Source organism: Halichondria panicea, chromosome 4 (assembly GCF_963675165.1).
Source record: "Halichondria panicea chromosome 4, odHalPani1.1, whole genome shotgun sequence".
Taxonomy (NCBI): Eukaryota; Metazoa; Porifera; class Demospongiae; order Suberitida; family Halichondriidae; genus Halichondria; species Halichondria panicea.
The window spans coordinates 2,201,691-2,229,689 of record NC_087380.1 but is presented as its reverse complement, the minus strand read 5'-3'; the positions used below and the strand labels follow the sequence as shown (position 1 = coordinate 2,229,689).

At 42.2% G+C, this 27,999-nt stretch overlaps 2 protein-coding genes across 4 annotated transcripts; both read right to left on the bottom strand.

Annotated features, from left to right (window-relative positions):
- Positions 1 to 21: 21 nt before the first annotated feature.
- LOC135335059 (uncharacterized) lies at positions 22 to 27,565 on the bottom strand. 3 transcript variants are annotated; one of them, XM_064530457.1, is made up of 37 exons: positions 11,384 to 11,499; positions 10,967 to 11,326; positions 10,670 to 10,852; positions 10,337 to 10,540; positions 10,045 to 10,251; positions 9,733 to 9,951; positions 8,801 to 9,010; positions 8,536 to 8,736; positions 7,718 to 7,933; positions 7,459 to 7,665; positions 7,227 to 7,409; positions 6,990 to 7,172; positions 6,752 to 6,928; positions 6,504 to 6,698; positions 6,265 to 6,447; positions 6,001 to 6,210; positions 5,776 to 5,949; positions 5,424 to 5,690; positions 5,068 to 5,376; positions 4,676 to 5,017; positions 4,319 to 4,621; positions 4,031 to 4,136; positions 3,721 to 3,938; positions 3,554 to 3,657; positions 3,396 to 3,483; positions 3,276 to 3,352; positions 3,178 to 3,214; positions 3,032 to 3,126; positions 2,799 to 2,927; positions 2,241 to 2,540; positions 1,987 to 2,175; positions 1,703 to 1,802; positions 1,535 to 1,605; positions 1,255 to 1,389; positions 785 to 1,071; positions 440 to 575; positions 22 to 233 (listed from the first exon to the last, which is right to left on the bottom strand). In XM_064530457.1, exons 1-37 carry the CDS (start codon positions 11,493 to 11,495, stop codon positions 150 to 152), a joined length of 6,801 nt encoding a protein of 2,266 aa, XP_064386527.1. In that variant the 5' UTR covers positions 11,496 to 11,499; the 3' UTR covers positions 22 to 149. The 3 variants fall into 3 exon arrangements, with proteins under 3 accessions (XP_064386527.1, XP_064386529.1, XP_064386528.1); XM_064530459.1 differs by lacking the exons at positions 3,554 to 3,657; positions 3,721 to 3,938; positions 4,031 to 4,136; ... (19 more) ...; positions 10,967 to 11,326; positions 11,384 to 11,499 and adding exons at positions 20,528 to 20,631; positions 20,690 to 20,907; positions 21,000 to 21,099; ... (16 more) ...; positions 26,974 to 27,189; positions 27,367 to 27,565; XM_064530458.1 differs by lacking the exons at positions 22 to 233; positions 440 to 575; positions 785 to 1,071; ... (32 more) ...; positions 10,967 to 11,326; positions 11,384 to 11,499 and adding exons at positions 16,526 to 16,787; positions 16,972 to 17,107; positions 17,601 to 17,887; ... (29 more) ...; positions 26,974 to 27,189; positions 27,367 to 27,565.
- Positions 14,268 to 15,145, bottom strand: LOC135335135 (receptor-type tyrosine-protein phosphatase alpha-like). The gene is made up of 3 exons (XM_064530567.1): positions 14,930 to 15,145; positions 14,641 to 14,776; positions 14,268 to 14,437 (listed from the first exon to the last, which is right to left on the bottom strand). Exons 1-3 carry the CDS (start codon positions 14,965 to 14,967, stop codon positions 14,354 to 14,356), a joined length of 258 nt encoding a protein of 85 aa, XP_064386637.1. The 5' UTR covers positions 14,968 to 15,145; the 3' UTR covers positions 14,268 to 14,353.
- Positions 27,566 to 27,999: the final 434 nt, after the last annotated feature.

The window sequence follows — 27,999 nt, the reverse complement described above, 5'->3', positions numbered from 1 at the left end:
AAGTGCAATAATTCAGTATCATAAAAGTCAGTGGTAAACACATACAAAGTTTTGCTATTGGTATAATCTGAGTATGTACAATAATCTAATAACTATAAAAGCAGCAGTATAATCTAAAATCAAATGTTTTGTGTGAGTTACTGTTATAATTAAACCAGTTCTTTGAAGTTGGCATAAGTTTCAAAACTGTCCACATAGTCAGCCAGTGCCTCGTGACAGAAAGCATACATCTCCTGCACAGTGGGTGGATGTATGCACGGTGATTACTTCATATTGAAAGATAATATCTAAATGAATGTACAAAGCACACAGGTACTTTTAGTTTGCATTCAAAATAAAAACAAAGTAGCTAAACATTGGATCTATACAACATAGATAATAGAATACAGTAGAATGTAGCTTCCAATAGACTTGTATTGTAATAGACTTAATGACTTACAGGACTGCTAACGAGTCCCTCCCTTTGTTTGCGAGCAAACTTGATGAACTGGAACAGATCGACCACGCCCTCAATCTTGAGTCGCTCCAGTTGAGCATGTAGGGTGATGAATACTCCAGTGCGACCAATCCCATTGCTGCATATGTGTGAGGGGGAGGTAGTAAGGTATAGGTATTAAGTGTGGGTAGTGAGACATTGTTTTGTTGTATACGTTGGTGCGTGTGCGTGTGCGTGTGTGTGTGTGGGGGGGGGGTAGTGAGACATTGAGATACTGTTTTACTTAACTTCATGAGTATACATAACAGGCTGTACCATCAAAGCATGCATACACACACACAGACTCACTTGCACATGACGACAATGGGCTTGTTGCCTGAGGCCATCTGAACAGCATTCACCTCCTGCACAACATCCAGTATAGCGGCAGGGCTCTGTGGCGGGTTCTTCTCGGTCCAGCGGGTGAAGTGGAACTGTGTCACCACAGAGGGGGGCTCATCGGAGGCTGCCATGGCAACAGATAGCTTCCTGACAACGTAGTCACCATAAGCGTCGAATGTCTGCTGAGTGACAGTGAAGTCACCATAAGTGCCTGCCTCTCCTTGGAACTTGGGCCAGTAGCGATGGCACACCTTCTGTTGAAGAAAAAAGAAAGTAAGTGAAAATACAGTATAGTGCATATATACTGCTATAGGAAAGGTTTAGGGTTATGTACACTGTACTTTTTGCTGCATAAAATATGAAAAACTGTTTAATAATTATGTGCAAATATTCACTTTCTATAAAATGCAAGTTAAAAATGAAAGCATACAACACACCTCCTCCCCCTCCCTGAGGGTACAGAGCATGACAATACAGCTGCACTCATTCTCCACCACCATCCTCCACAAGTCTCCAGTGGTGTGCTCCAGGGGACCTTGAGTGGCTATGTACCCTCGCCTCTGTTGGTAGCCCTGGACAAGAGAGTATATAGTGGATTATTGTTGGGAGAAACACTTCACAATAGAGAAATACATACTGCATTGATAGCCCTGGACAAGAAGTAACACATAAACAGTGCAGAAATAGTGTGTGGGCGGTACTGTTTAGCTTCCTCACATGAATGTAGCTGGCATTGATGTAGTTAGAACCAGAAGGTGAGAATCGAAGCTTGACTCGATGCATCTCATCTGAAAATGAAATCTTAAATCTATAAACATGTAAGTTTGAGACAACGCTGCATAATGTTTGTAGCACGCCATGCATGTGGAGTTGATTTTAGCTTACTGGGCAAAATCTGAGAGTATCTGTTTTTGTCTTCATTCTCCTCATTCTGAGAGCTGTAGTAGTCCTCTGTCCCGTCAGGCACAGAACACTCACTCAAAATCTGAGTAATATACATTTACCAGTATTAAGTTGACTTCCCCAAATTAAAATGTATCCACAACGATAATTACCATTCAGCCACAAAATACACAGGCTTGAGCATAGCAATAATACACAAAGTGAGATCTCAAGAATGGGGCAAGTATACTATACATTGGGGCAAGAACAACGAATGAATAGCCTACCTTGAACTGTTGCTGGAAGCCAGTGGGTATGTCCTCCTCTACCCAAGACCGAGCCATGTCTATCTCCTCATCATTAGCAGCTGGTTCTTTGAGCTGGTTGAAGGTTGTTATGAGAACATGTGCTGGTATCTCTGTCTCCCCACACACTATCAGCTCCTTGAGGGCATCATGCAGGAAGATGTACTGGGACTGGGAAAGAGGGGGAATGGGTTTTCAATGTTTCATAGGGACACTGTATTTATTTCCAAGCATACCAGAGTCTGTACGAGGAGCACCCTCTGTTTCCGAATATGAGTAACACAATCGTAGATATGTATCATCCCGTCCTGCTCCATACGATCCAACATCGTATCCAAGACAATGAACGTCCCCGTGCGTCCGACACCAGCGCTGCAGTGTACGAGGAGTGGGCGGGGATCATCCTGGGAGTGTGTCTTACGAACAGCACGAGTGAAGTAGATGAGGGACATTCCACAAGAGGGGACACCGTGGTCTGGCCAGGAAGTGTAGTGGAACAGGGTCACCTCAAACACAGGGGATGAGCCGAGGGTAGGCTATAGGGGGTGGGGTTTACAGTATGTATAAATAGTTGTTTGGAATTGTGTATAAGAGTAGTGGTACATGATTGTGACAATGTTATAATTCACATTTGTATCAACGGCTTCACTTCACTAAAATTCGTGGGCGTTTGTGTACACAATTACTTATCAACTTTGTATGCTGCTTCATCGTTTATCAACAGCTATAAGGCTCACTTCACAATTTGTGGGCGTTTGTGTACACAGTACATTCTAAACTGTAAACACACTGACTTGATTGACTTTCATTCTCCTGACAGTGAAGTCGGGGAAGGCCACCATACTGGTCAGAGAGACCACGATACCACAGCCCATCTCAAGAGGTTGGTTGTCCTTCAGGGGCCAGTAGCACTCACACTTTTTCTACAAGGATAAAATTGGGAATTACAGTAAGTTGTAGCTACAAATTTGATGGAAATAGACACTAATTAAAATGATAGCAATGGTTGAATGGTGTAACAGCTCACCCTCTCCTCAAAACATTTGGTGAGCATGACAATTGTTCGTAGTTTGTTCTCCATAATCATCTTCCAGAAATCTTCCAGCGTATTGGGCAGAGGACCTGAGTTTGGGGCAATGATACACAGTGAATGTGCATGAGTGATGTGCTCACCTTGAGCAGCAATGTACTTGGTGTTGGTCATATAGCCCTGCAAATATAAATACAGTGTATATATGAAAAATGAGTTATGCTGATGATAATTGACTGACATTGACATAGCTGGCATTGATGTAGTCTGATCCTCTGATGTCCTTCACAGGCTTCAACTTAACACGGTTGAAATCATCTGTATACAGAATAAACACAAGTTGACACTAGCGTGTACTCACAAGGGAAGACGTTTCCAAATCTGTTCTTGGTTGTATTGTGAGGCAGTTTTGACTCGTTGTTGGGAGAGTGGGGCTCCTTGCTGATGGACTGAGGGGAGAAAGAATTATAACACATTTGTTAGTAGTGATGGATTGTTCGACTCTGCACACATGCTCACCATGTACTCAGTCTCGAAGAGCTTGTCTGTGTCCTCGTGCATTGTGTCCACATGAGCAGGGAAGTCAGTCGTGTAAAATGAACTGTTTGTACCAAGTGCAGATCCTGTGAAATAGTAGAAGACTTGCGTCATTTATATTACTTAAGGGCAATTATTTTTTGTGATACCTTGCTGATTTGCTTCAACTTTTTTATCCGGTTCCTTACTGAAGGTGGTCACGCCCACATACATATTTGCATCAGGGGTCAAGGTGTCAATGTGGTCATCCAGGGGTATGTCCAATGGAGTCAGGGGGTCAACTTTAATGGTGAACAGAGATTTGCGCTTGACCCTCCCTCCACCAAACGCAAGGCCAGAGAAAGTGTGCTTTCCAGATCTATGAGCTCTAAAAGAAGTATAGTACATCCATTAATATAGTTATTTAAGTTGTGCATTCTTTACAGAGATAAAAGTTTAATTAATGACTTAATTATATACCTGACAACAATGAGAATAACTGCTCCGATAATCAGTAGAGCAACAACCAGAATGACAATTGCAGCAGCTATCTCTCCCACCATGGCAGTGCTACTGGAACTTGGTTCTGTGGGTAATAAAAATAGAGAGTAGGCCAGGCCAGGCTATGTAACTAGAGGTATAGATCGCTAGTTGTTCCATCTAGGAGCTGGTTACACATGTGCCTCACATTCATTCCCAAGAATCTCAGAGCAATTAGATGGCTACTGGCTCGGATGACATAACATCTACCTCAACCCTCTAGCTCACCTGGGTTTACATGCACACAGAGGGTGTGGCTGGTTTCCCTGGCGTCCTGAGCCTTGCAACAATACTTTCCAGCTGGCAGGGAACTGTTTCCCACTCGAGTGAGTGCCAGGTGTCCTCCCTCCCGTGTTGCAACAGCCAGTGTGCTGATGTTAGTAATCTTGGTGCCATTAGGGAAACTCCATCCATGTTGGTCTTCATCAAATGTATCTGTCTTGTCAGAGTGACACTGTATGACATTTACATCCCTCGCTGGTACAGAGGTCGTGTTGTCCAGTACACTGCCGTTGAACATCAGAAACACACCTGAATAGTGTATTAGCTTTATCATAATTATAGGTTATGAAGACGGCAACTCACCAACAACAGATAACATGTCTTCAATTGTGATGCTATTGCCTTGAATAAAACTGCTAGCTGAGTTTATTGTTCCATTGCAAGTTACTTTCTTGTCTTTTGAACTAAAATCATCAAAGGTCCATCTCCTCTCAATATTTTTGGTTGTATTATTCACCATGATCACTTCAGTGGTTGTATCATCTTCATTACTATAAATTTCACGAGTCCAAGTCAAGCTCAAACTGACAGGAGTATCAATGTTTGTATGTATGGACACTTGACATGTAAATGTTACCACACTGAGGTTAGCAAACAAGTAGAAGGTGGAGGGTGACCTTGTGATTGTCACTGCTGGTTTTGGTACTGTAAAATGATAACATTGACGGATGATTAGGGCTATGGGGATTACTTACTTTGAACATTTAAGTCGAAATCACTGTTGTCAGAAAGGAGGTCAGGGTAAATAGTGGTATTGAGGTTACCCTGACAACGATATGTACCAGCATCTGAGGTTCTCAGTAGAGAAAATTTGAGAGTAGCTTGACTAGGAGTGGGCGAGATTAGTCTTCCAGTCCCCGTGGCAACTTGTATCCACTGAGCAGTTGGTGTACGAGTTAGTCCAGGCAACTTAGACACATTGCAAGTCACAGTGTATGGCTCTCCGATTAATGGAAGTGAATATATTAATGGGCTGATACTAGCGTTGATAGGTTGATCAGGTACTATAGAGTGAAGTTTAATCATCATGAGTGCTAAAACTGTAACTTACTGCCAATAATAGTAGTGACATTGTCAAAGGCAGTGTCTGGAGTTTCTGAGAAATTGGCCACACATTTGAACGTGTTTCTATGGATGCTATCGTTCACAAGAGGGATGTTATGCGTCAAGATGGTGGAGGACTGACGAGTTCCATAAAGAGGGTGGTTATCTTGGAGCAATATTATTGAGTCAGCAGAAAATATAGTTGTGCAGTTGATGGTAACAGAACCTCCAATTAAGATGGGTACACCAGATTGGATACCAGTAAGAGTGATACCTGTGTTGTATAATTTTATTATGCCCAATAATGTAAACTACGTACCTCTGCAGGACTAAACTTGTGAGTTAATGTAAGTACACACCTCTGCATTTCGGTTGTCTGCTCCAGGTTGCATTTGCCTGGCAAGTACTTGTAGCAATCCCAAAGAGTGCATAGCCATCATCACAGCTGTAGGTCACTGTCCCTGTGAATGTTGTGGCTGTTGGTATCCCAGGAGATCCATTGGTAATAGACAGAGGAGTCTCACAGTCCATAGCTGTGTGTGTACATTATCATGTGATACGACCAATACAATATTATAACATACGTGGACATTGAAGAGCAGTACCACTCCACTGACCGCTAGGAGTACTACCATCACCAGTACAGGTCCTCACTCTGTCTCCTCCACTTGTTAACATATGTCCGTGGTTGCATTGATACGTAGCTGTTATTTCATAGTTATATGGTGCAGTAGTACCACTAGGGTAATTAATGGTCCCATTCGTAACATTAGGGAGAGGAGAACACGTGATACCTGCGGACAATACATACATTAGTGTATAGCATCTACGATATACCCAATCTTTACGTTTGCAAGTGATTTCCTCTCCACTCCACGTCCTGTCGGGCTGACATGTTCTTGTTCTCACACTAGGAAACAGTCCGTGCCCCTCACCACAGCTGTGTGTAGCCACAGTATCCTCCAGTCTGAGAGTAGTAGATGGACTGTAGCTGATCACTCCATGGGCAAGGGTGAGATCAAGGCAGATTGCTGCAACATTAGAAATGTACATACAATAGGGAATGGAGATTTCTTTGTTTTTATACCTGTACAGCTTGGTATTGATCCAGTCCATACACCACCCATTCTATTTCCATTGTCCGCACAGATCCTAAATCTCACACCAGACAGCTGGTAACCAGACACACACAAGTAAAAGGCAATGGCTCCCTCTACTCTCGGTGTGGCATTAGAATCATAGTTGATGTCACCATTTTCAATTTGATGGTCATTGCAGATGGCTATTAACAATCATGTCACCACAAAAATTAATTATTAAATATGTTTCACAGACCTGAGCAAATTGGTCTTGTGCTCCAACTCCCACTAGCCTCACAAGTCACAGTGGCTGGATCTGACACGTGATATCTATTGCTATTACATGTGTAAGACACTGTCCCTCCAAATGTTGAGCTGGATGGTGTACCAGGAGATCCATTGAGAATAGTGGGAGGATCACCACAGTTCACAACTGTATGTACGTAATTCAGTATGACGTACAATTCTGAAGTTAAAAAATCCCTGAACCATACTTGTACAAGTTGGTAGAGGTCTCCAGTTTCCGTTGTCCTGACAGATTGCCATTGCTGTGGTAACTCCATTGGAGACTTCATATCCACTGACACAGGTGTAGGTAACTGTCCCTAGGTAGGTTGTTCTGGTGGGTGTTCCAGGAGATGCATTCATAATGGTGGGAAGAGAGCCACAATCCACAACTGAGTGAGTGAAAACGATATGTCAATGCACAAGTCGGGTAGAAATTCACGTACATTGACAAGTTGGTAGAGGTACCCAGGTCCTGTCAGCCTTACAGGTAGCCGTTGCTGTGGTGACTCTTGGAGATATCCAATATCCAGTAACACAGCTGTAGGTCACTGTTCCTGTGAATGTTGTGGTTGTTGGTATCCCAGGAGATCCATTGTTAATAGACAGAGGAGTCCCACAGTCCACAGCTGTGTGTGTACATTATCATGTGACACGAACAAAACACTTAAAACATACGTGGACATCTGGGGGCATTACCACTCCACTGACCACTAGAAGTGCTACCATCACCAGTACAAGTCCTTTCACTGTCTCCACTTGTTAACACATGTCCATCGTTGCACTGATAATTACCTGTTGTTTCATAGTCATATGGTGCAGTAGTACCACTAGGGTAACTGATGGACCCATTTGTAATGCTTGGGAGAGCAGAACACGTGATACCTATGGACAATACAGGAATTAATTGTTAGATTAATCAGTAAAATCAACTCACGATCGCAGTTTGGTTCATTCCCACTGAATCTCCCGATTGCCCCACCACCACCATTATCAGTGATACATGTTCGACTCTCAGTACTGCTCAGACCATAACCATGAGAGCAGGTGTAGGTGGCCACTGTGCCAAAGATGTACTTGTCATCGTCCAATTGATTTGAGTAAGTAACATTTCCATTATCAGAAGCAGTCATCAGCGGGTCACATCGTATTCCTGAGAACAATGAAAGCACCGCGGGTGCTAATGCCTCGGTGGAAATGCCAAAGCTACACACATTATTATTTTATCATGATGAACATTTTGCTGAATGCAGGCAGAATCCGAGCCAGAATCACAAAGAGTGGGTAATGATCGATCATAATTGTTATTAAAAACGATTGATGCCAAAAGTTCAAGTCTAGCTGCATCTATAGTACAGAGCCTTGCAGCTCTCTTCTCACTCTTGCAGCTACTAATAGCTAGTATTCTAATGCAGAGCTAACTACTAAGTAGAGTAGCAACACTCGGTGAACAAGTTTTGCTACGCACTCTTCTGAAAAGGCTGCAATAGCACTCTAAGTAAGCAAAACTAGGCATAACTCAAGAACAAAGCATTATTTTGCAAATCCACAAATTAAAATCCAAGAAAACATCACTAGAAGCCTATTACTTGCACTTGATTGATCCTTGAGCAGCTTTAGCAGTCTACACACACAGACAGACAGACAGAGAGACAGACACACACGTCACACACACACACAAAAACACACTACCGTATACCTCGCTGAATGTACATGTACATAATACGGCAATTTAAGCCACAAAAATCAACTTACGGACACATGTTGGTACGTATCCTGTCCACACCCCACTGATATTGTCCACCTCTCCAGCAGTGCAGTTCCTCTGAAATTGTCCCTCCAGGAAATACCCATTGTTACACTTGTACTTTGCTGTGGTATCCAGGTAATAAGGAGTACTAGCATTGTACATGATTGTTCCATTTTTCAGCAGAGGCAATTCTTTACACTGTTTTGCTGCAGGACAGAGCAATATTTAGCATACTAATTTCACGCAGCTGGTGTTGTATGTGTTTCTAACCTATACAGGATGGTTCTGGTTCTGACCCATTCCATCTCCCCGCACTCTCACAAGTTCTAGTGGTGTTGGCGTCTTCCTCGAGCATGTAGCCAGTATCACAGACGTACGTGGCCACAGTGTTCACTGGTCTGTTACCAGTGGTGCCAATATCGTAAGTGATACCTCCATTGACAGGATCCATCAGATCAGTACAGTCCATTGTATCTGTGGCTGTATAAAATTACAGCGCTGTGGGTGATGATGCCTCAGTGGAATGATAGCAGCACAGCTAAATACTTTAGCTACTTACATGCAAGAATTGTGCAAGAGAGTGGGAAAGGATTGACCCTGATTGTTGCTAAGAAGGTTGCCAGTACATTTATTAATGGGGCTTCTGCATTCTTGAAACAGTGCAGGTCTGCAGCTCTTTCCCCACTATTGCAGCTAATTAGTGTGCTAACTCCTATAAGTAGAATAGCTACAACGTAAGTTATATCAACAGATTTTGCTACACACGAGTCTGAAAATACTGCAGTGGCCTTCAAAGTAGCCATAACTCCATTGTTTTGCAAATCTACAAATTCAAATCCAAGTAAAAAAAGATTTTAAAGAGGCCTATGAAAGCTCTTACTTGCACTTTATTTATCATTGAGCAGCTATATATAGCAGTACATACACACAGACACACACACAAACAACACACTATATACTGTATACCTCACCGCATCCAAACACCGAAGCATAATAATGAGGTTGAAACTTGAAGAAAAGTGACCGAAACATTGATTTATAGAACACACCTATAACTATAACCAAGATAATGTTAATTTATTCTGTGTAGCGTTCACCTCGTACCACATTAACCTTGAGCCCATTCGAATGCACCAACATTATAACACGTGATCGATCTTTTTGGCTATATAACTGTGGTGTTGGTTGACCTATATACGTACCTGTACAGGTTGGAGCAGTTCCATTCCAAATACCCACTGCACTACTGCCATTACGAATACAAGTCCTCACATCGTCTTCTCCGTCCCTCTCCATGCCCTCAGGGCAGTCGATGGTGTAATTCGCTCGTGTTCCATAGGGGAAAGGTGGTGTGGTATTGTCATGAAGGTAGATTATTGAGGTGTGAGAATTATCAGGGAGAAGAGAGGGACAAGTGATGACTGTGTAATGTGCACATGCATGCATGACCATACTCTATACATATTCGGATTCGTACAGTACATATACAAGATACACTTTCGCTGATAACTTACAGACACAGCTTGGTTCCTGGCCACTCCACATTCCAATGGCGTCCAATCCATCATCTTCCATACACATTCGTACCTGATTAATGATATTGAATCCAGCCTCACAAATATAGGCTGCATAAGTTCCCAGGTCAACGTAAAGAGTACTGACATCAGGATAGTAGTAGATGGTGCCATTGGTAATGGCCGGTAGAAGAGGACACACAATCACTGAGGAGAAAATAGCCTGATTTATTGAGAACAGTTATGCGACTGCATGTATACATGTACTACAGCATAGCTATAGTTAACCAACCTTCACAAGTTTGAGCTGAACTGCTCCAGCTCCCCCCACTCTCACAAATCGTAGTGTTGTCTCCAGTGAGAGTGTAGCCAGGGTTACAGGTGTAGGTGGCCACAGTGCCCACTACTGGTCTTAGGCCCATGGGATCCATGTTATACGTGATAGTTCCGTTGACTAGATCCATCAATTCAGTACAGACCATTGCAGTTAGAATGGCTGCAGAAATATATTAATCTATAGGTACTGTGCAATAATTATATATACAAATCATCGAAGGGCCCGGGCCATAAATTAGAGTTAACAGCATGCAGCATAGCAAATATAAAACAAGACAAGGGCACTCACCAACGCAGTTTGGTTGACTGGATTGACTCCACTCTCCACCCTCTTCACATGTCGTGCTAGTACTGTTATCATTTATCATATATCCGGCCTCACAGCTGTAGGTGGCCACACTCCCCACACCCAGTGTTGGGTCAGAGTAGGATATCATTCCATTGGTCAGGGGAGGGAGGGACAGACACACGACTGCATTGAAATATGAAAGGGGAAATTATACTTTATTGAATTCTACCCATTGCGTAGACCACATTATTACTTTATTATTACTTTTATGAACTCGGTACTGCATGGTTCACTCACCAAGGTTGGCACAGAGGATCATTTCCTTTGCAATAGTAGGTATAGTACAACAGTAGGAACCAGTCTGAGGGTTGATACTCTCATTACGATGCAGTCTAACCACTTGTTTATTTCTCTGTATATAAAACAATGCATCTGGCGGTGCTTTATTTCCAACAAGAATAGGAATTCCATTTGGATAGTGCCAATCTCCCGTTGGATTTGTCTTTGCTATTGTATCAGATTTTCTACAACAGGCCACTAGATCAGTGTGACAGATGAGAAGGGGAAGATCACCCGGAGCACCCTCTCCAATAGTAGTGATGAGGATCTCAGTATTGTTAGTGATGATGTTGGTTGATCCCAGAGATAGGTACACTCCTGCATGTATGCAATTGATATAAACTGGCTGGCAGAGGTCATGAAATTTAAACATACCAGGTGAACTTTGTCCACACACTAGTAGGAGCTGAGCAGCTCCAGTTAAAAGGACCAGCCAAGAGACACTTTGTAACTTCTTCATACTGCCTTTACATTCATGTCTAAACATTTTTGACTTTATAATAGTGGTGACAACAGGAAGTCTGAAATTGTGATTGCAATTTCCACACATCAAGTGTACACCTATACAGCCTATAGTAATTATACTCCTACACACACATATATACACACATACAATACTGTACAGCTGCTAGTTCAGTTGCTAACAGGGCCTGTCCACATGGAATGCAGGGTATCTAAGCATTGTCTCCAGTTCAGGGTTGTGTTTCTCCATCGTGTTGGTGGCATAGTACAGAACTAAACTGAGCAGACAGTCAAATTTAAATGATGCAAATCCGTACCCCCCAGCAGGATCTCTGTACACGGGGATCCTCTTGAACGTACCTCTATCTCTGCACGGGGGGGGGGGTAAGAGGAATAAATGGTACATGGCATACTTACGCCTTCAGGGTTTCGTCCCCTTGGGATTTTTCAGTACGACAGGCACGATGCAGCTAATTATCCGCCCACGTACAACGTTATTGCCGAGTTCAATAAGAGGCTAATTACCTTGAGCTGCAACGCGCCTGTCGTACCTAAAAACACTATAATCTTCTTGAGGGAGCATGTCCCAAGACCCTTCTAGGTGGCCGTTTAGAGATAGCAGCACACTGATATACAATTCGCCCCTTATTTTCAAAATGTCTGGATGGAACCCTGAAGTTGTAGACTAGTACAGAACTATAAACTAATCAAATACACATCACACTGCAAGTCGTTGCCACAAGTTGCAAGCTAGAATTGCAAAGCTGGAAACTTGCAGTGTTTTAATTTTTACAAAAAACCCACAGCAAGGACTATACCTGTTACTTAAAATGTACACGTGTGCATGTGTGACAAGAGGACTCCTTCACATTATCCTTGGTTGTTGAGTTTAGAAGTGAGTGATAACAAAGATGAGCCAAAGAAAGTATAGGCTACAGAAACCATGCAGAGCCAGTGCCAAAGCGTTATAGAATATAGAAACCGCGTAAACTCATGAGAAACAGCACTTTCTTCTGACAGTGGAAACTGTTCCTAACGTATTAGCATGCAGTTACCATGCAGAGCTACAACTAGCAGCCTTACACAAATACCAGCTAGCTTCTTTGACAGCAAATGAATGATATAACAAACAATTCTGGGACAGCACAAAAGAGACTGAAAGAGATTGTCAACCACTCAGCATTTATGGGCGATAATTATTGAAATCTGTGGGTTGAGTATATAAACGCAGAGATTTGATAAACGGTTTCAAAACCAGTCAGTATAGTGGCTTCTTCTAATGGCTTCCTCTAATAGTCAGTGCAAATCATAATCGAAAGCTAAGGTTGTAGAATTACAGCTGGTCACCTTGGAAGGCCAAACACTATGAATTGAGTGGTATACATCAAAGTAAAATGTTTTGTCTAATAAGATACACCAATTCAAATATACTAGGATGAGTAAATATTATTGTTAGACATACATACCAAGCCAAAGTAGTAAAGAAAGAAAGGATTGACTCTGAACAAACTCTCATTAAAGTCCCAGCAGAAGGCACTTGTTGAGATAGCCCCACTGTACACAGTGAACAGATTGAATAATGGAGCAAAGGCAACATGCACCATTTGCTAGAGTTCTTGAACTACCACAGCCCTAAGCTATTTTTATTGAATGGTAAGGTCACACAGGTGCACAAACATTTCCCTCAGGGCAACACAACAAGTATAATGTTCACAGTAAACACTAAAGCACTCTATCAGACTCATGCATGCAGGCTATTATACTCTTTGAAGAAAAGCAAATACCCATTGTGCACATAGCTAAATGTATGGAAAGCAGTGAGGCTAAGGAAGGGAAACCAAACTGAAAGCAAATGTGTACACATGGGTATAGTGAGGGGGTGCGAGATAACAACCTCAACCGGGGAGTTCACTCAAGAGATGTTGGTTGACTCACGAGATGTTTGGGTTCATCAAGGCTGACTCTAAAAAATGCGACAGGTCAGGTGACACCCTCAGATCCTTGTAGCTGCTCAGCTGTTGAGACTGCAAGGGGGACACATAGCAATCACGTACTGTCATTCATACACAACAGTATGTACGGACCCATAAAAGCAATGTCACATTACAGCAATTTGCTGTACATGTTCGTAAGTGCATACACTCAAAGTAAAGGCTTTAGTTTTAGTGCATAATTATACATGTAGGCAATTATGGTACAACCAACCTTCTCAGTACCACCTCACACACATGTACCTATGGGGTAGTGGTGGTGGTTTCTGGTCTGGCCCCTCCCACTCTCCGAGGTCATCCTCTCTCAGAGGGGGTGGTCTTTTCATACAACACTCCTCAGCTCCATGGGATATCCACTGGTAGTCGGATAGTAGGTCAGACAATGAACGTTTATGCAAGTAAAGGCACACATAAAATGTTTTTGCAGAAGACAATGTACATCATGCAAAGACAACATGCAATATCTGCTCATGCAAGCTCTTACTAACAATCCAAAGTCTTAAATACTATTATACACTGTACCCAGCCCCTCCTCCCCCACTTACTCATTGCGATAGGTGTGTAGCATGGCGTAGGTGGCGTAGAGTCCCTCGTCCTCCTCCACTCCACTAGAGTCTGCCTCAAAACGCTCAATACGAGCATTGATCTCATCGTTACGCCAACCACACTGCGGAGAAACCTGCAATATGGTGGGTGGGGAGAGAATTGGTAATAACACACGTTAAATAACACACTCTCACCCCAGCGAGTGCAATAATTCAGTATCATAAAAGTCAGTGGTAAACACATTCACAGTTTTGCTATTGGTATAGTCTGAGTCTGTACTACAATCTAAAAACTATAAAAGCAGCAGTATAATATAAAATCAAATGTTTCTGTGAGTTAATGTTAATTAAACCAGTTCTTTGAAGTTGGCATAAGTTTCAAAACTGTCCACATAGTCAGCCAGTGCCTCGTGACAGAAAGCATACATCTCCTGCACAGTGGGGGATGCACGGTGATTACTTCATATTGAAAGATAATATCTAAATGAATGTACAAAGCACACAGGTACTTTTAAAATAAACGGAGTAGTTAAACATTGGATCTATACAGCATAGAATGGAGAATAGAATACAGTAGAATACAGTAAAATGTAGCTTCCAATAGACTTGTATTGTAATAGACTTAATGACTTACAGGACTGCTAACGAGTCCCTCCCTCTGTTTGCGAGCAAACTTGATGAACTGAAACACATCGATCACACCCTCAATCTTGAGTCGCTCCAGTTGAGTATGCAGGGTGATGAACATTCCAGTGCGACCAATCCCATTGCTGCATGTGTGTGAGGGGGAGGTATAGTAAGGTAGTAGTGAGACATCAATGCATAAGTTGCTGCGTGTGTGTGTGGGGGGGGGTAGTGAGACATTGAGATACTTGTTTATTGTAATGCAATCAAAGCATACACACACACACACATTCACTTACTTGCACATGACAACAATGGGCTTGTTGCCTGAGGCCATCTGAACAGCATTCACCTCCTGCACAACGTCCAGTATAGCGGCAGGGCTCTGTGGGGGGTCCTTCTCGGTCCAGTGGGTGAAGTGGAACTGTGTCACTACAGAGGGGGCTCATCAGAAGCTTCCATGGCAACAGATAGCTTCCTGACAACGTAGTCACCATAAGCGTCAAATGTCTGCTGAGTGACAGTAAAGTCACCATAAGTGCCTGCTTCTCCTTGGAACTTGGGCCAGTAGTGATGGCACACCTTCTGTTGAAGAAGAAAGAAAATAAGTGAAAATACAGTACAGTGCATATACTGTTCAATATAAGAGCTATAGGAAAGGTTTAGGGTTATGTATACACTGTACTTTTGCTGCATAAAAAGTTTTGTTAAAACTGTCAATTGGGGATCGTTATACTGACAGAATAGTTAACTAAAGATAGATGTTGGTTGACTCACGATTGCGAGATGCTTGGGTTCATCCAGGCTGACTCTAAAAAGTTCGACAGGTCATGTGACACCTTCAGATCCTTGTAGCTGATCAACTGTTGAGATTGCAGGGGGACAGATATAATAGCAAATCACTGTCATTCAAACACAACAGTATGTACAGGCTCTATAGGAAGTACCCATAAAAGCAATGTCACAGTACAGCAATTTGCTGCACATGTACGTACGTGCACCCATGCATACACTCAAAGTTAAAGGCTTTAGTTTTAGCATGTAGGCAATTATGGTAGTACCGTACAACTATACACATTATAGCTACATCTTTCAACCTTCTCAGTACCACCTCACACACATGTACCTATGGGGTAGTGATGGTGGTCTCTGGTCTGGCCCCTCCTACTCTCCGAGGGTCGTCCTATCTCAGAGGGGGTGGTCTTTTCACACAACGCTCCTTAGCTCCATGGGATATCCGCTGGTAGTCGGATAGGAGGTCAGACAATGAAAGTTTATGCAAGTAAAGGCACACATAAATGTTTTTGCAAGAAGACAATGCACATCATGTGATGTAGCAAGGACAACATGCAACATCTGCTCATGCAAGCTCTTACTAGCATAAATTATATTCCCATGTACTGTAAAATTAGATACATGCACAGTTACAATGTGTCATAGAAACTGAATACTTAATACCTGTGGTACCAAATATCTATGGCAGTATCTAGCAATCCAAGTACATCAACTTCACTATATATACTTCAAATGACTAGCTACCATCCATGTATGCTTTTTGCGCAGTGCTAAACTAAGTAATTTAGTAAGGATTAATTCCAGTAAATGCAATCGTCCAATCCAACAATCTAATTACCTAAGCAAGTCTTAATAATTCATGATTTAAAAATAACTAGACGTACAGGTACGGTACCCACCACCCCTCCCCCACTCACTCATTGCGATAAGTGTGTAGCATGGCGTAGGTGGCGTAGAGTTTCTCGTCCTCCTCCACTCCACTAGAGTCAGCCTCAATACGCTCAATACGAGCATTGATCTCATCGTTATGCCAAACACGCTGCTGGAGAAACCTGTAATATGGTGGGTGTGGAGAGAATTGGTAACAACACACATTAGGATTCATTAAAGAACACACTGTCACCACGGCAAGTGCAATAATTCAGTATCATAAAAGTCAGTGGTAAACACATTCACAGTTTTGCTATTGGTATAATCTGAGTCTGTACAATAATCTAAAAACTATAAAAGCAGCAGTATAATCTAAAATCAAATGTTTTTGTGAAGTTACTGTTATAATTAAACCAGTTCTTTGAAGTTGGCATAAGTTTCAAAACTGTCCACATAGTCAGCCAGTGCCTCGTGACAGAAAGCATACATCTCCTGCACAGTGGGTGGATGTACAGTGATTACTTCATATTTAAAGATAATAAATGAATGTACAAAGCTGAAAGCACACACGTACTTTTTCAAAATAAACAGAGTAGCTAAACATTGGATCTATACAGCATAGAATAGATAATAGAGAATACAGTAGACCAATAGACTTGTATTGTTAATGACTTACAGGACTGCTAACGAGCCCCTCCCTCTGTTTGCGAGCAAACTTGATGAACTGGAACAGATCGACCACACCCTCAATCTTGAGTCGCTCCAGTTGAGCATGCAGGGTGATGAACACTCCAGTGCGACCAATCCCATTGCTGCATGTGTGTGAGGGGGAGGTAGTAAGGTATTAAGTGTGGGTAGTGAGTTACTTTAATGCATAAGTTGCTGCGTGTGCGTGTGCGTGTGTGTTTGTGGGGGGGGGGTAGTGAGACATTGTTTACTTTAATGCGCATAAGTTGCTGCGTGTGCGTGTGCACATGCGTGTGTGTGTGTGTGTGTGTGTGTGTGTGGGGGGGGTAGTGAGATATTGTTTACTTTAATACATAAGTTGCTGCGTGTGCGTGTGTGTGTGGGGGGGGGGGGTAGTGAGACATTGTTTACTTTACTGCATAAGTTGCTGTGTGTGTGTGTGTGCGTGTGTGTATGTGGGGGGGGGGTAGTGAGACATTGTTTACTTTAATGCATAAGTTGCTGTGTGTGTGTGTGTGCGTGTGTGTATGTGGGGGGGGGGTAGTGAGACATTGAGATACTTGTTTAGCATAGGTATAGCTGTACCATCAAAGCACGCATACACATACACACACTTACTTGCACATGACGACAATGGGTTTATTGCCTGAGGCCATCTGAACAGCATTCACTTCCTGCACAACGTCTAGTATAGCGGCAGGGGTCTGTGGGGGGTCCTTCTCCGTCCAGCGGGTGAAGTGAAACTGTGTCACTTCGGAGGGGATATCATCGGAGGCTGCCATGGCAACAGATAGCTTCCTGACAACGTAGTCACCGTAAGCGTCGAATGTCTGCTGAGTGACAGTGAAGTCACCATAAGTTCCTGCCTCTCCTTGGAACTTGGGCCAGTAGCGATGGCACACCTTCTGTTGAAGAAGAAAAAAATAAGTGAAGATACAGTATAGTGCATATACTGTTCAATATAAGAGCTATAGGAGGTTTAGGGTTATGTATACATTGTACTTTTTGCTGCATAAAAAGTTTTGTTAAAACTGTTTATGTGCAAATATTCACTTTCTAAATGCAAGTTAAAAATGAAAGCATAAACAAAAAAGATACATAAATACAACACACCTCCTCCCCCTCCCTGAGGGTACAGAGCATGACGATACAGCTGCACTCATTCTCCACCACCATCCTCCACAAGTCTCCAGTGGTGTGCTCCAGGGGACCTTGAGTGGCTATGTACCCTCGCCTCTGTTGGTAGCCCTGGACAAGAGAGTAGTGGATTATTGTTGGGAGAAACACTTCACAATTAAAGTATTAAATCACATAAAAAGTCGCTAGAGAAATACATAGTGCATGGTAGCCCTGGACAAGAAGTAGCACATGAACAGTGAAGAAATAGTGTGTGGGCGGTACTGTTTAGCTTCCTCACATGAATGTAGCTGGCATTGATGTAGTTAGAACCAGAAGGTGAGAATCGAAGCTTGACTCGATGCATCTCATCTGAAAATGAAAAATGGAATCTTAAAGCTAAAAATAAAATGCAAATTTGACTACAACACTGCATAATTTTTGCAGCACGCCGTGTGCATGTGGAGTTATTAGTGATTTTAGCTTACTTGGCAGAATCTGAGAGTATCTGTTCTTGTCTTCATTCTCCTCATTCTGAGAGCTGTAGTAGTCTTCTGTCCCGTCAGGCACAGAACACTCACTCAAAATCTGAGTAATATACATTACCATGCAGTATAGTCCAAGTTGACTTCCCCAAAAATGAATCCACAATAATAATAATTAATTCCACAGCCATAAAATACACAGGCTTGAGCACAGCAATAATAGCATAGCAGTAATACACAAAGTGAGATCTCAAGAATGGGGCAAGTACATTGGGGCAAGAACAACAAATGATTAGCCTACTTTAAACTGTCGCTGGAAGCCAGTGGGTGTGTCCTCCTCTACCCAAGACTGAGCCATGTCTATCTCCTCATCAGTAGCAGCTGGTTCTTTGAGCTGGTTGACGGTTGTCATGAGAACATGTGCTGGTATCTCTGTCTCCCCACACACTATGAGCTCCTTGAGGGCATCATGCAGGAAGATGTACTGGGACTGAGGAAGTGATAAAGACACATAGGGGAGAGGGAGGTGATTATAATGACAGCTGGTCGCAGAATTTTGTTGTGAAAACCATTAACATAGCAAAACTTATTTATCACACACAGGCAGCAAATGCAAAATTACGTATACTTCATTGTTCTTTATACATACAATACTATAAACCACTTCCTAGCATACCAGAGTCTGTACGAGGAGCACCCTCTGTTTCCGAATATGAGTAACACAATCGTAGATATGTATCATCCCGTCCTGCTCCATACGATCCAACATCGTATCCAAGACAATGAACGTTCCAGTTCGTCCGACACCAGCACTGCAGTGTACGAGGAGTGGGCGGGGATCATCCTGGGGGTGTGTCTTACGAACAGCACGGGTGAAGTAGATGAGGGACATGCCACTAGAGGGGACACCGTGGTCTGGCCAGGAGGTGTAGTGGAACAGAGTCACCTCAAACACAGGGGACGAGCCAAGGGTGGGCTATAGGGGGTGGAGTTTACAGTATGTATCAATAGTTGTTTGGAATTGTGTATAACAGTGATACATGATTGGTGATACAACAATATAATTTGTATCAAGGCTTCACTTCACTAAAATTCGTGGGCGTTTGTGTACACAATTACTTATCAACTTTGTATGCTGCTTTATCGTTTATCAACAGCTATAAGGCTTCACTTTGAAAATTCGCGGGCGTTTGTGTACACAGTACATTCCAAACTGTAAACAAACTGACTTGATCGACTTTCATTCTCCTGACAGTGAAGTCGGGGAAGGCCACCATACTGGTCAGAGAGACCACGATACCACAGCCCATCTCAAGAGGTTGATTGTCCTTCAGGGGCCAGTAACACTCACACTTTTTCTACAATGATAAGTTGTGGTAACGAGATTAGAAGGAAAACTTTCACAATGATATCAATGGTTGAATGTGTAGCAGCTCACCCTCTCCTCAAAACATTTGGTGAGCATGACAATTGTTCGCAGTTTGTTCTCCATAATCATCTTCCAGAAATCTTCTAGCGTATTGGGCAAAGGACCTGAGTTTGGGTCAATGATACACTGTGAATGTGCATGAGTGATGTGCTCACCTTGAGCAGCAATGTACTTGGTGTTGGTCATATAGCCCTGCAAATATAAATGCAGTGTATGCATGAAAAATGATGAATTATTATTGACTCACATTGACATAGCTGGCATTGATGTAGTCTGATCCTCTGACGTCCTTCACAAGCTTCAACTTAACACGGTTGAAATCATCTGTATACAGAATAAGCACAAGTTGACATTAATTTGTGTACTCACAAGGGAAGACATTTCCGAATCTATTCTTGGTTGTGTTGTGAGGCAGCTTTGACTCGTTGTTTGGAGAGTGGGGCTCCTTGCTGATGGACTGAGATGAACAAATGTGAACAGTGAGAAAGATTGTTCGACTCTGCACACATGCTCACCGTGTACTCAGTCTCAAAGAGCTTGTCTGTGTCCTCGTGCATTGTGTCCACATGAACAGGAAAGTCAGTGGTGTAAAATGAACTGCTTGTACCAAGTGCAGATCCTGTGAAATAGTAGAGCCTTGTGTATATATACTTAAGGGCAATTATTTTAAGGGATACCTTGCTGATTTGCTTCAACTTTTTTATCTGGTTCCTTACTGAAGGTGGTTACGCCCACATACATATTTGCATCAGGGGTCAAGGTGTCAATGTGATCGTCCAGGGGAATGTCCAATGGGGTCAAGGGGTCAACTTTCACAGTGAAGAGAGATTTACGCTTAACTCTCCCTCCACCAAATGCAAGGCCAGAGAAAGTGTGCTTTCCAGATCTACGAGCTCTGAAAGAATCATGGTACATCATATTAATGCAGAGAAGATTTGCATGGTATTTAGAACTTAATTCACAGGAATGTGTTTGACTTAAGTTTACCTGACAACAATGACAATAACTGCTCCAATGATCAGTAGAGTAACCACAAAAATGACAATCGCAGCAGCTATCCCTCCAACACTGCCACTGGAACTTGGTTCTGTGGGTAGTAAATAGAAAGTATAGGGCCTGAAAGAATAAAGCTATGTAATTAGAGCATTTAGACTGGCTGCGTTAGTGGACATAACATCTACCTCCATGCACCCCTCACCTGGGTTCACATGCACACAGAGGGTGTGGCTGGTTCCCCTGGCGTCCTGAGCCTTGCAACAATACTCTCCAGCTGGCAGGGAACTGTTCCCCACTCGAGTGAGTGCCAGGTGTCCTCCCTCCCGTGTTGCAACAGCCAGTGTGGTACGGTTAGTAATTTTGGTGCTATTAGGGAAAGTCCATCCGTGTTGGTCTTCATCGAATGTATCTGTCTTGTCAGAGTGACATTGTATGACACGTACGTCCCTCGCTGCCACAGAGGTCATGTTGTCATCAAGTGCAATGTCGTTGAACAACAGAAACACACCTGAATAAAGTAGAACGTGTTCACTTTTTATCATAGGATGAAAACAGCAACTCACCAGCAACAGATAACGTGTCTTCAATTGTAATGCTATTGCCTTGAATAAAACTGCTAGCTGAGCTTATTGTCCCATTGCAGGTTACTCTCTGGTCCATTGAACTCAAATCATTATAGGTCCATTTTCTAATAATTTCTTTGGTTGTACTATTCACCATGATAACTTCAGTGGTTGTATCGGCTTCATCACTATAAACCTCACGAGTCCAAGTCAAGCTCAAAGTGACGGGAGTATCAATGTCTTCATGTATAGACAATTGACATGTAAATGTTACCATATTGAAGTTAGCAAACAAAGCTGAGGTAGAAGGAAACCTTGAGATATTCACTGCTGGTGTTGGTACTGTAAAAATATTAATAATACGACAATAAAAGCAATTAGAGATTTGACTTACTTTGAACAATTATGTCAATATCGTTGCTGTCTGAGAGGGGTTGAGAGTGAACAATAGTACTGACATTTACCTGACAACGGTATCTGCCAGCATCTGAGGTTCTCAGTGGAGAGAGATTAAGAGTGGATCGATTAAGATTATTTAGTTCTTCTCCCATAGCAACTTTGAGCCACTGAGCAGTTGGTGTACGAGTTAGTCCAGGCAATAAAGAAACAGTGCAAGTCACAATGTATGGCTCTCCAATTAGTGGAAGTGACAGGCTAGATGGGCTGATACTAGCATTAATAGGTTGTTGGGGAACTGTGGGGTAGTGTTGAATAATATCCATACGCAATTATCGACTTACCTTCAACAGAAATAGTGACAGTCACACTGTCAGAGGCAGTATCAGAATCGATTGTTCTTCCTGTTAGCAGGGCCTCACATTTGAAGGTGTTTTGATGAATGCTATCGTTCACAAAAGAGATAGTATACACCAAGATGGTTGACTGATGAGTTTCATGAAAAGCTCGACCATCACGGAGCAACATTATTGAGTCAGCAGGAGAGGCAGCGGTGCAAGTGATGGTAACAGAGTGTCCAATTAAGATGGGCACACCAGAGTGGATACCACCAATAGTGACACCTGTATTAGTCTATATGTCATGCATGTACACATTATATAATCGTCATGCACCTATGCATTCTGGTGGTCTGCTCCAGGTTGCATTTGCCTGACAAGTGCTTGTAGCAATCCCAAAGAGTGCATAGCCATCATTACAGCTGTAGGTCACTGTCCCAGTGAATGTTGTGGTTGTTGGTATCCCAGGAGATGCATTGGTAATAGACTGAGGAGCCCCACAATCCACAGCTGTGTATGTACTTAATCATGTGATACGAACGAGTTCCAATAATAGAACATACGTGGACACTGGGGGGCAGTACCATTCCACCGACCGCTGGGAGTACTATCATTGCCAGTACAGGTCCTCACATTGTTTCCATCTATTAACTTATATCCAGGGTTACACTGATAAATAGCTGCTGTTGTGTAATTGAACACCTCAGTTGTACTAGGAGATGAGTAGACAATCGTTCCATTGAAAATATTAGGAGGAGCAGGGCAAGTGATCACTAAGAAATAATTTATAATTATGCAACTATAGACTCTACAATGACTATACTCACCATCACATGTTGGACTTGAGCCACTGAAAGTTCCCACATCATTTGTTCTTGTGCATGTTCTAGTCTCAAGAGTGCTCAGGCCAAAACCAGGTGAGCAGGAAAAGGTGGCCACAGTTCCAAAAACATAACTACCATCTTCCTCTGGGCTAGAGTATGAGACCATCCCATTAGTAGGAGCCATCACTGAGTCAGAGGGACATCGAATGTTTTCGTCTGCAGTATAACAATAAGCAAAATATTTAATGACCTATACACACTCACCAATGAAGTTAGCACAGAATGTCCTCAAAACTCCACCCGCACCGTCAGGTATTCTACAGCAGTAGGTTCCCAGTGGAGTCTGGGTATCATCATTACGATACAGTCTGACAACTTGATGAAACCTTGTATAATAGAACCCACTACTAGAGACTTTCTTCCGAATAATACTTGTTCCATTAGGAAACAGCCACTCTCCAGTACCCATACCTGAAGATGACTCCTTGTCCTTACCTCTACAGCAGGTGGTTAAGTTAGTGTGACAGGTCAAGGATGTGTCATTTGTAGTCTCAATCCTGGTGAGTACAATATTACTGTTGTTCGTAGTGTAGGTTATTCCTTGAAATGAAAGGAAAACTCCTCGAGCTATACAAATTACATAATTTTTTTGCAACTTTGTACACACAACGTTTACACTGCAAACCTGCACAGATGGGAGCAGCTCCAGACCACACCCCCACAGCACTATTTCCATTAGCGGTACAATTCCTCACATCATCTCCTCCCCTTCTCTCTAGTTCGGGAGGGCATGAGACGACGTACTGTGCTCGTGTTCCGTATGAGAAAGGTGGAGTTTCAAGATGATATGTTATCATACCATAGGGGTAAGGGAAAAGAGGTTGGCAAATGATACCTGCACATTCAGTAGGTTAGAAATAAATTCATAATGTAAAGTTATGGAAACCAGAACAAAAAAGACTTACGGATACATATTGGAGCCTGTCCATCAAACACTCCAATAGCATCCAGTCCATTATCATCCACACAAACTCTCGTCTCAGATCCTCCCAGGGAGAGTTCCAGAACAAATCCAGCATCACAATCATAAGTGGCTACAGTGTCCAGATCATAGTCCGGTGTGGTGTCGGGAGCGTAAGTGATGAATCCATTGAGAATATCCGGTAGAGTGCGACAAATAATAGCTGTGTGAAGAACAAATAAATAGTTCGTAACACACAAAACTATTGAAACACTCACATGCAGTCAGTATATAAAGTCAGTGGCAGACCACACAATGTATCAATACTTACAAAAACCAACCATTGAAATCATGCACGTGAAATTGCTAGTTTGAAACATTGCTAAATTAATTATTACATGCAACCTTCGTTGCTAGCTATTCTGGACACTCATAACCTTATACATATTACAGTTTCATGGATTAGATAGTTTGAATTTGGTTATATCATGGTACATGTATGTTGATGAGAGAGATTTATTATTGCAGTACTTACGAACACAAGCAGGCTCCTGGCCTCTAAACACTCCCACAGCATCATTGTCTCCATCGTCAATACACGTCCTTACCTTAAAACCAATAGTGATTTCTAAAGTGTAGCCATCATTGCAGCTATAAGTTGCTGTAGTACCCAGGTCAAAGTCAGGGGTCACGTCTGTGGCATAGACGATCATTCCATTGGTGAAATGGGGCAGAACAGGACACTCGATAGCTGTATTGAGAATTTAGAATTAGAACACGGCAAATGCAAACATAATCTCAATCTTTAATGTAACTTACGGACACATATTGGAGCCTGTCTATCAAACACTCCAATAGCATCCAGTCCATCATCATCCACACAAGCTCTCGTCTCAGATCCTCCCAGGGAGAGTTCCAGAACAAACCCAGCGTCACAATCATAAGTGGCTACAGTGTCCAGATCATAGTCCGGTGTGGTGTCGGGAGCGTAAGTGATGAATCCATTGAGAATATTCGGTAGAGTGCGACAAATAATAGCTGTGTGAAGAACAAATAAATAGTTTGTAACACACAAAACTATTGAAACACTCACATGCATGCAGTCAGTATAATTATAAAGTCAGTGGCAGACCACACAATGTATCAATACTTACAAAAACCAACCATTGAAATCATGCACGTGAAATTGCTAGTTTGAGACATTGCTAAATTAATTATTACATGCAACCTTCGTTGCTAGCTATTCTGGACACTCATAACCTTATACATATTATAGTGTCATGGATTAGATAGCTTGAATTTATTTATATCATGGTACATGTATGTTGATGAGAGAGATTTATTACTGCAGTACTTACGGATACAAGCAGGCTCCTCGCCTCTAAACACTCCCACAGCATCATTGTCTCCATCGTCAATACACGTCCTTACCTTAAAACCAATAGTGATTTCTAAAGTGTAGCCATCATTGCAGCTATAAGTTGCTGTAGTACCCAGGTCAAAGTCAGGGGTCACGTCTGTGGCATAGACAATCATTCCATTGGTGAAAACGGACAGAACAGGACACTCGATAGCTGTATTGAGAATTTAGAATCAGAACACGGCAAATGCAAACATAATCTCAATCTTTAATGTAACTTACGGACACATATTGGAGCCTGTCTATCAAACGCTCCAATAGCATCCAGTCCATCATCATCCACACAAGCTCTCGTCTCAGATCCTCCCAGGGAGAGTTCCAGAACAAACCCAGCGTCACAATCATAAGTGGCTACAGTGTCCAGATCATAGTCCGGTGTGGTGTCGGGAGCGTAAGTGATGAATCCATTGAGAATATTCGGTAGAGTGCGACAAATAATAGCTGTGTGAAGAACAAATAAATAGTTTGTAACACACAAAACTATTGAAACACTCACATGCAGTCAGTATATAAAGTCAGTGGCAGACCACACAATGTATCAATACTTACAAAAACCAACCATTGAAATCATGCACGTGAAATTGCTAGTTTGAGACATTGCTAAATTAATTATTACATGCAACCTTCGTTGCTAGCTATTCTGGACACTCATAACCTTATACATATTATAGTTTCATGGATTAGATAGCTTGAATTTGTTTATATCATGGTACATGTATGTTGATGAGAGAGATTTATTACTGGAGTACTTACGGATACAAGCAGGCTCCTCGCCTCTAAACACTCCCACAGCATCATTGTCTCCATCGTCAATACACGTCCTTACCTTAAAACCAATAGTGATTTCTAAAGTGTAGCCATCATTGCAGCCATAAGTTGCTGTAGTACCCAGGTCAAAGTCAGGGGTCACGTCTGTGGCATAGACGATCATTCCATTGGTGAAAACGGGCAGAACAGGACACTCGATAGCTGTATTGAGAATTTAGGATCAGAACACGGCAAATGCAAACATAATCTCAATCTTTAATGTAACTTACGGACACATATTGGAGCCTGTCTATCAAACACTCCAATAGCATCCAGTCCATCATCATCCACACAAGTTCTAGTCACAGATCTTTCTAGGGAGAGGTCCAGAACAAACCCAGTGTCACAAGCATAAATAGCCACAGTGTCCAGATCATAGTCTGGTGTGGTGTCGGGAGCGTAAGTGATGAATCCATTGAGAATATTGGGTAGAGTGTGACAAATAATAACTGTATGAAGAACAAACGAACATTTGTAACACACAAGCAGCATCGTGCATAAAGTCGGTGTATAAAGTCAGTGGCAGATGTAGCTCCAATGCACCAAATAACCAAGATATTTCCCAACGCTTCATTTACTCCCAAAAACAAACCATTAACAACCTGTACAATTGCTAGTTTGAATTAAAGATGCTATAACATAAATAAGATACTTACGGACACAGGTTGGTTGTGAGCCAGTGAACTCTCCTAGATCGTCTAATCCATCATCATCCTCACAAGTTCTGGCCTCATTTCCGACAGATAGGTCCATAAAAAATCTGTCGTTGCAAATGTAAGTAGCAGTTGTCTTGAGCATGTAGTTGGCAGTCATGTCTGGACCATATTCAATCCTGCCATTTGGTATTTCAGGTAGAGGGGTGCATTGAATGCCTGCAAAGTATAAGCAAGACGGGAATCATTGTGCAATAATAGACACAGTATCGTACTAATTTGTTTTCTGGGCACCCATAAATTTAGTTGGATTGCCCCATTTAAAAAATGAATTTGGTTGCTTTATATCATGGTACATGTATATTGATGAGAGAGATTTATTACTGCAGTACTTACGAACACAAGCAGGCTCCTTGCCACTAAACACTCCCACAGCATCATTGTTTCCATCGTCAATACACGTCCTTACCTCAACACCAATAGAGAGATCTAAAGTGTAGCCATCATTGCAGCTATAAGTTGCTGTAGTATTGAGGTCAAAGTTAGGGGTCAGGTCTGTGGCATAGACGATCATTCCATTGGTGAAAACGGGCAGAACAGGACACTTGATAGCTGTATTGAGAATTTAGAATCAGAACACGGCAAATGCAAGCATAATTATTGAATCTGCAATTATTTTAATTGATTACTTACGGACACATCTTGGAACCTGCCTATCAAACAGCATTCATTTTATTATCATCCACACAAGTTCTCATCTCAGATCCCCCCAGGGAGAGGTCTAGAACAAACCCGGCGTTACAAGCATAAGTAGCTACTGTGCCCAGATCATAGTCAGAACATTGAAATATCTCCTTTTAATTTAAGCGTTCATAAAAAATTTTTTGACATGGATCAACAAAAGTTATTGATGTTCAATTACAACCCCCCCTCCGATCTTAATTGATAGTTCGGGGACTGTTTCAGTTGCCATAACTACTTGAATTCCGTGGAATATAAGAATAATTTTTATGATTTTCTGAAAGCTTA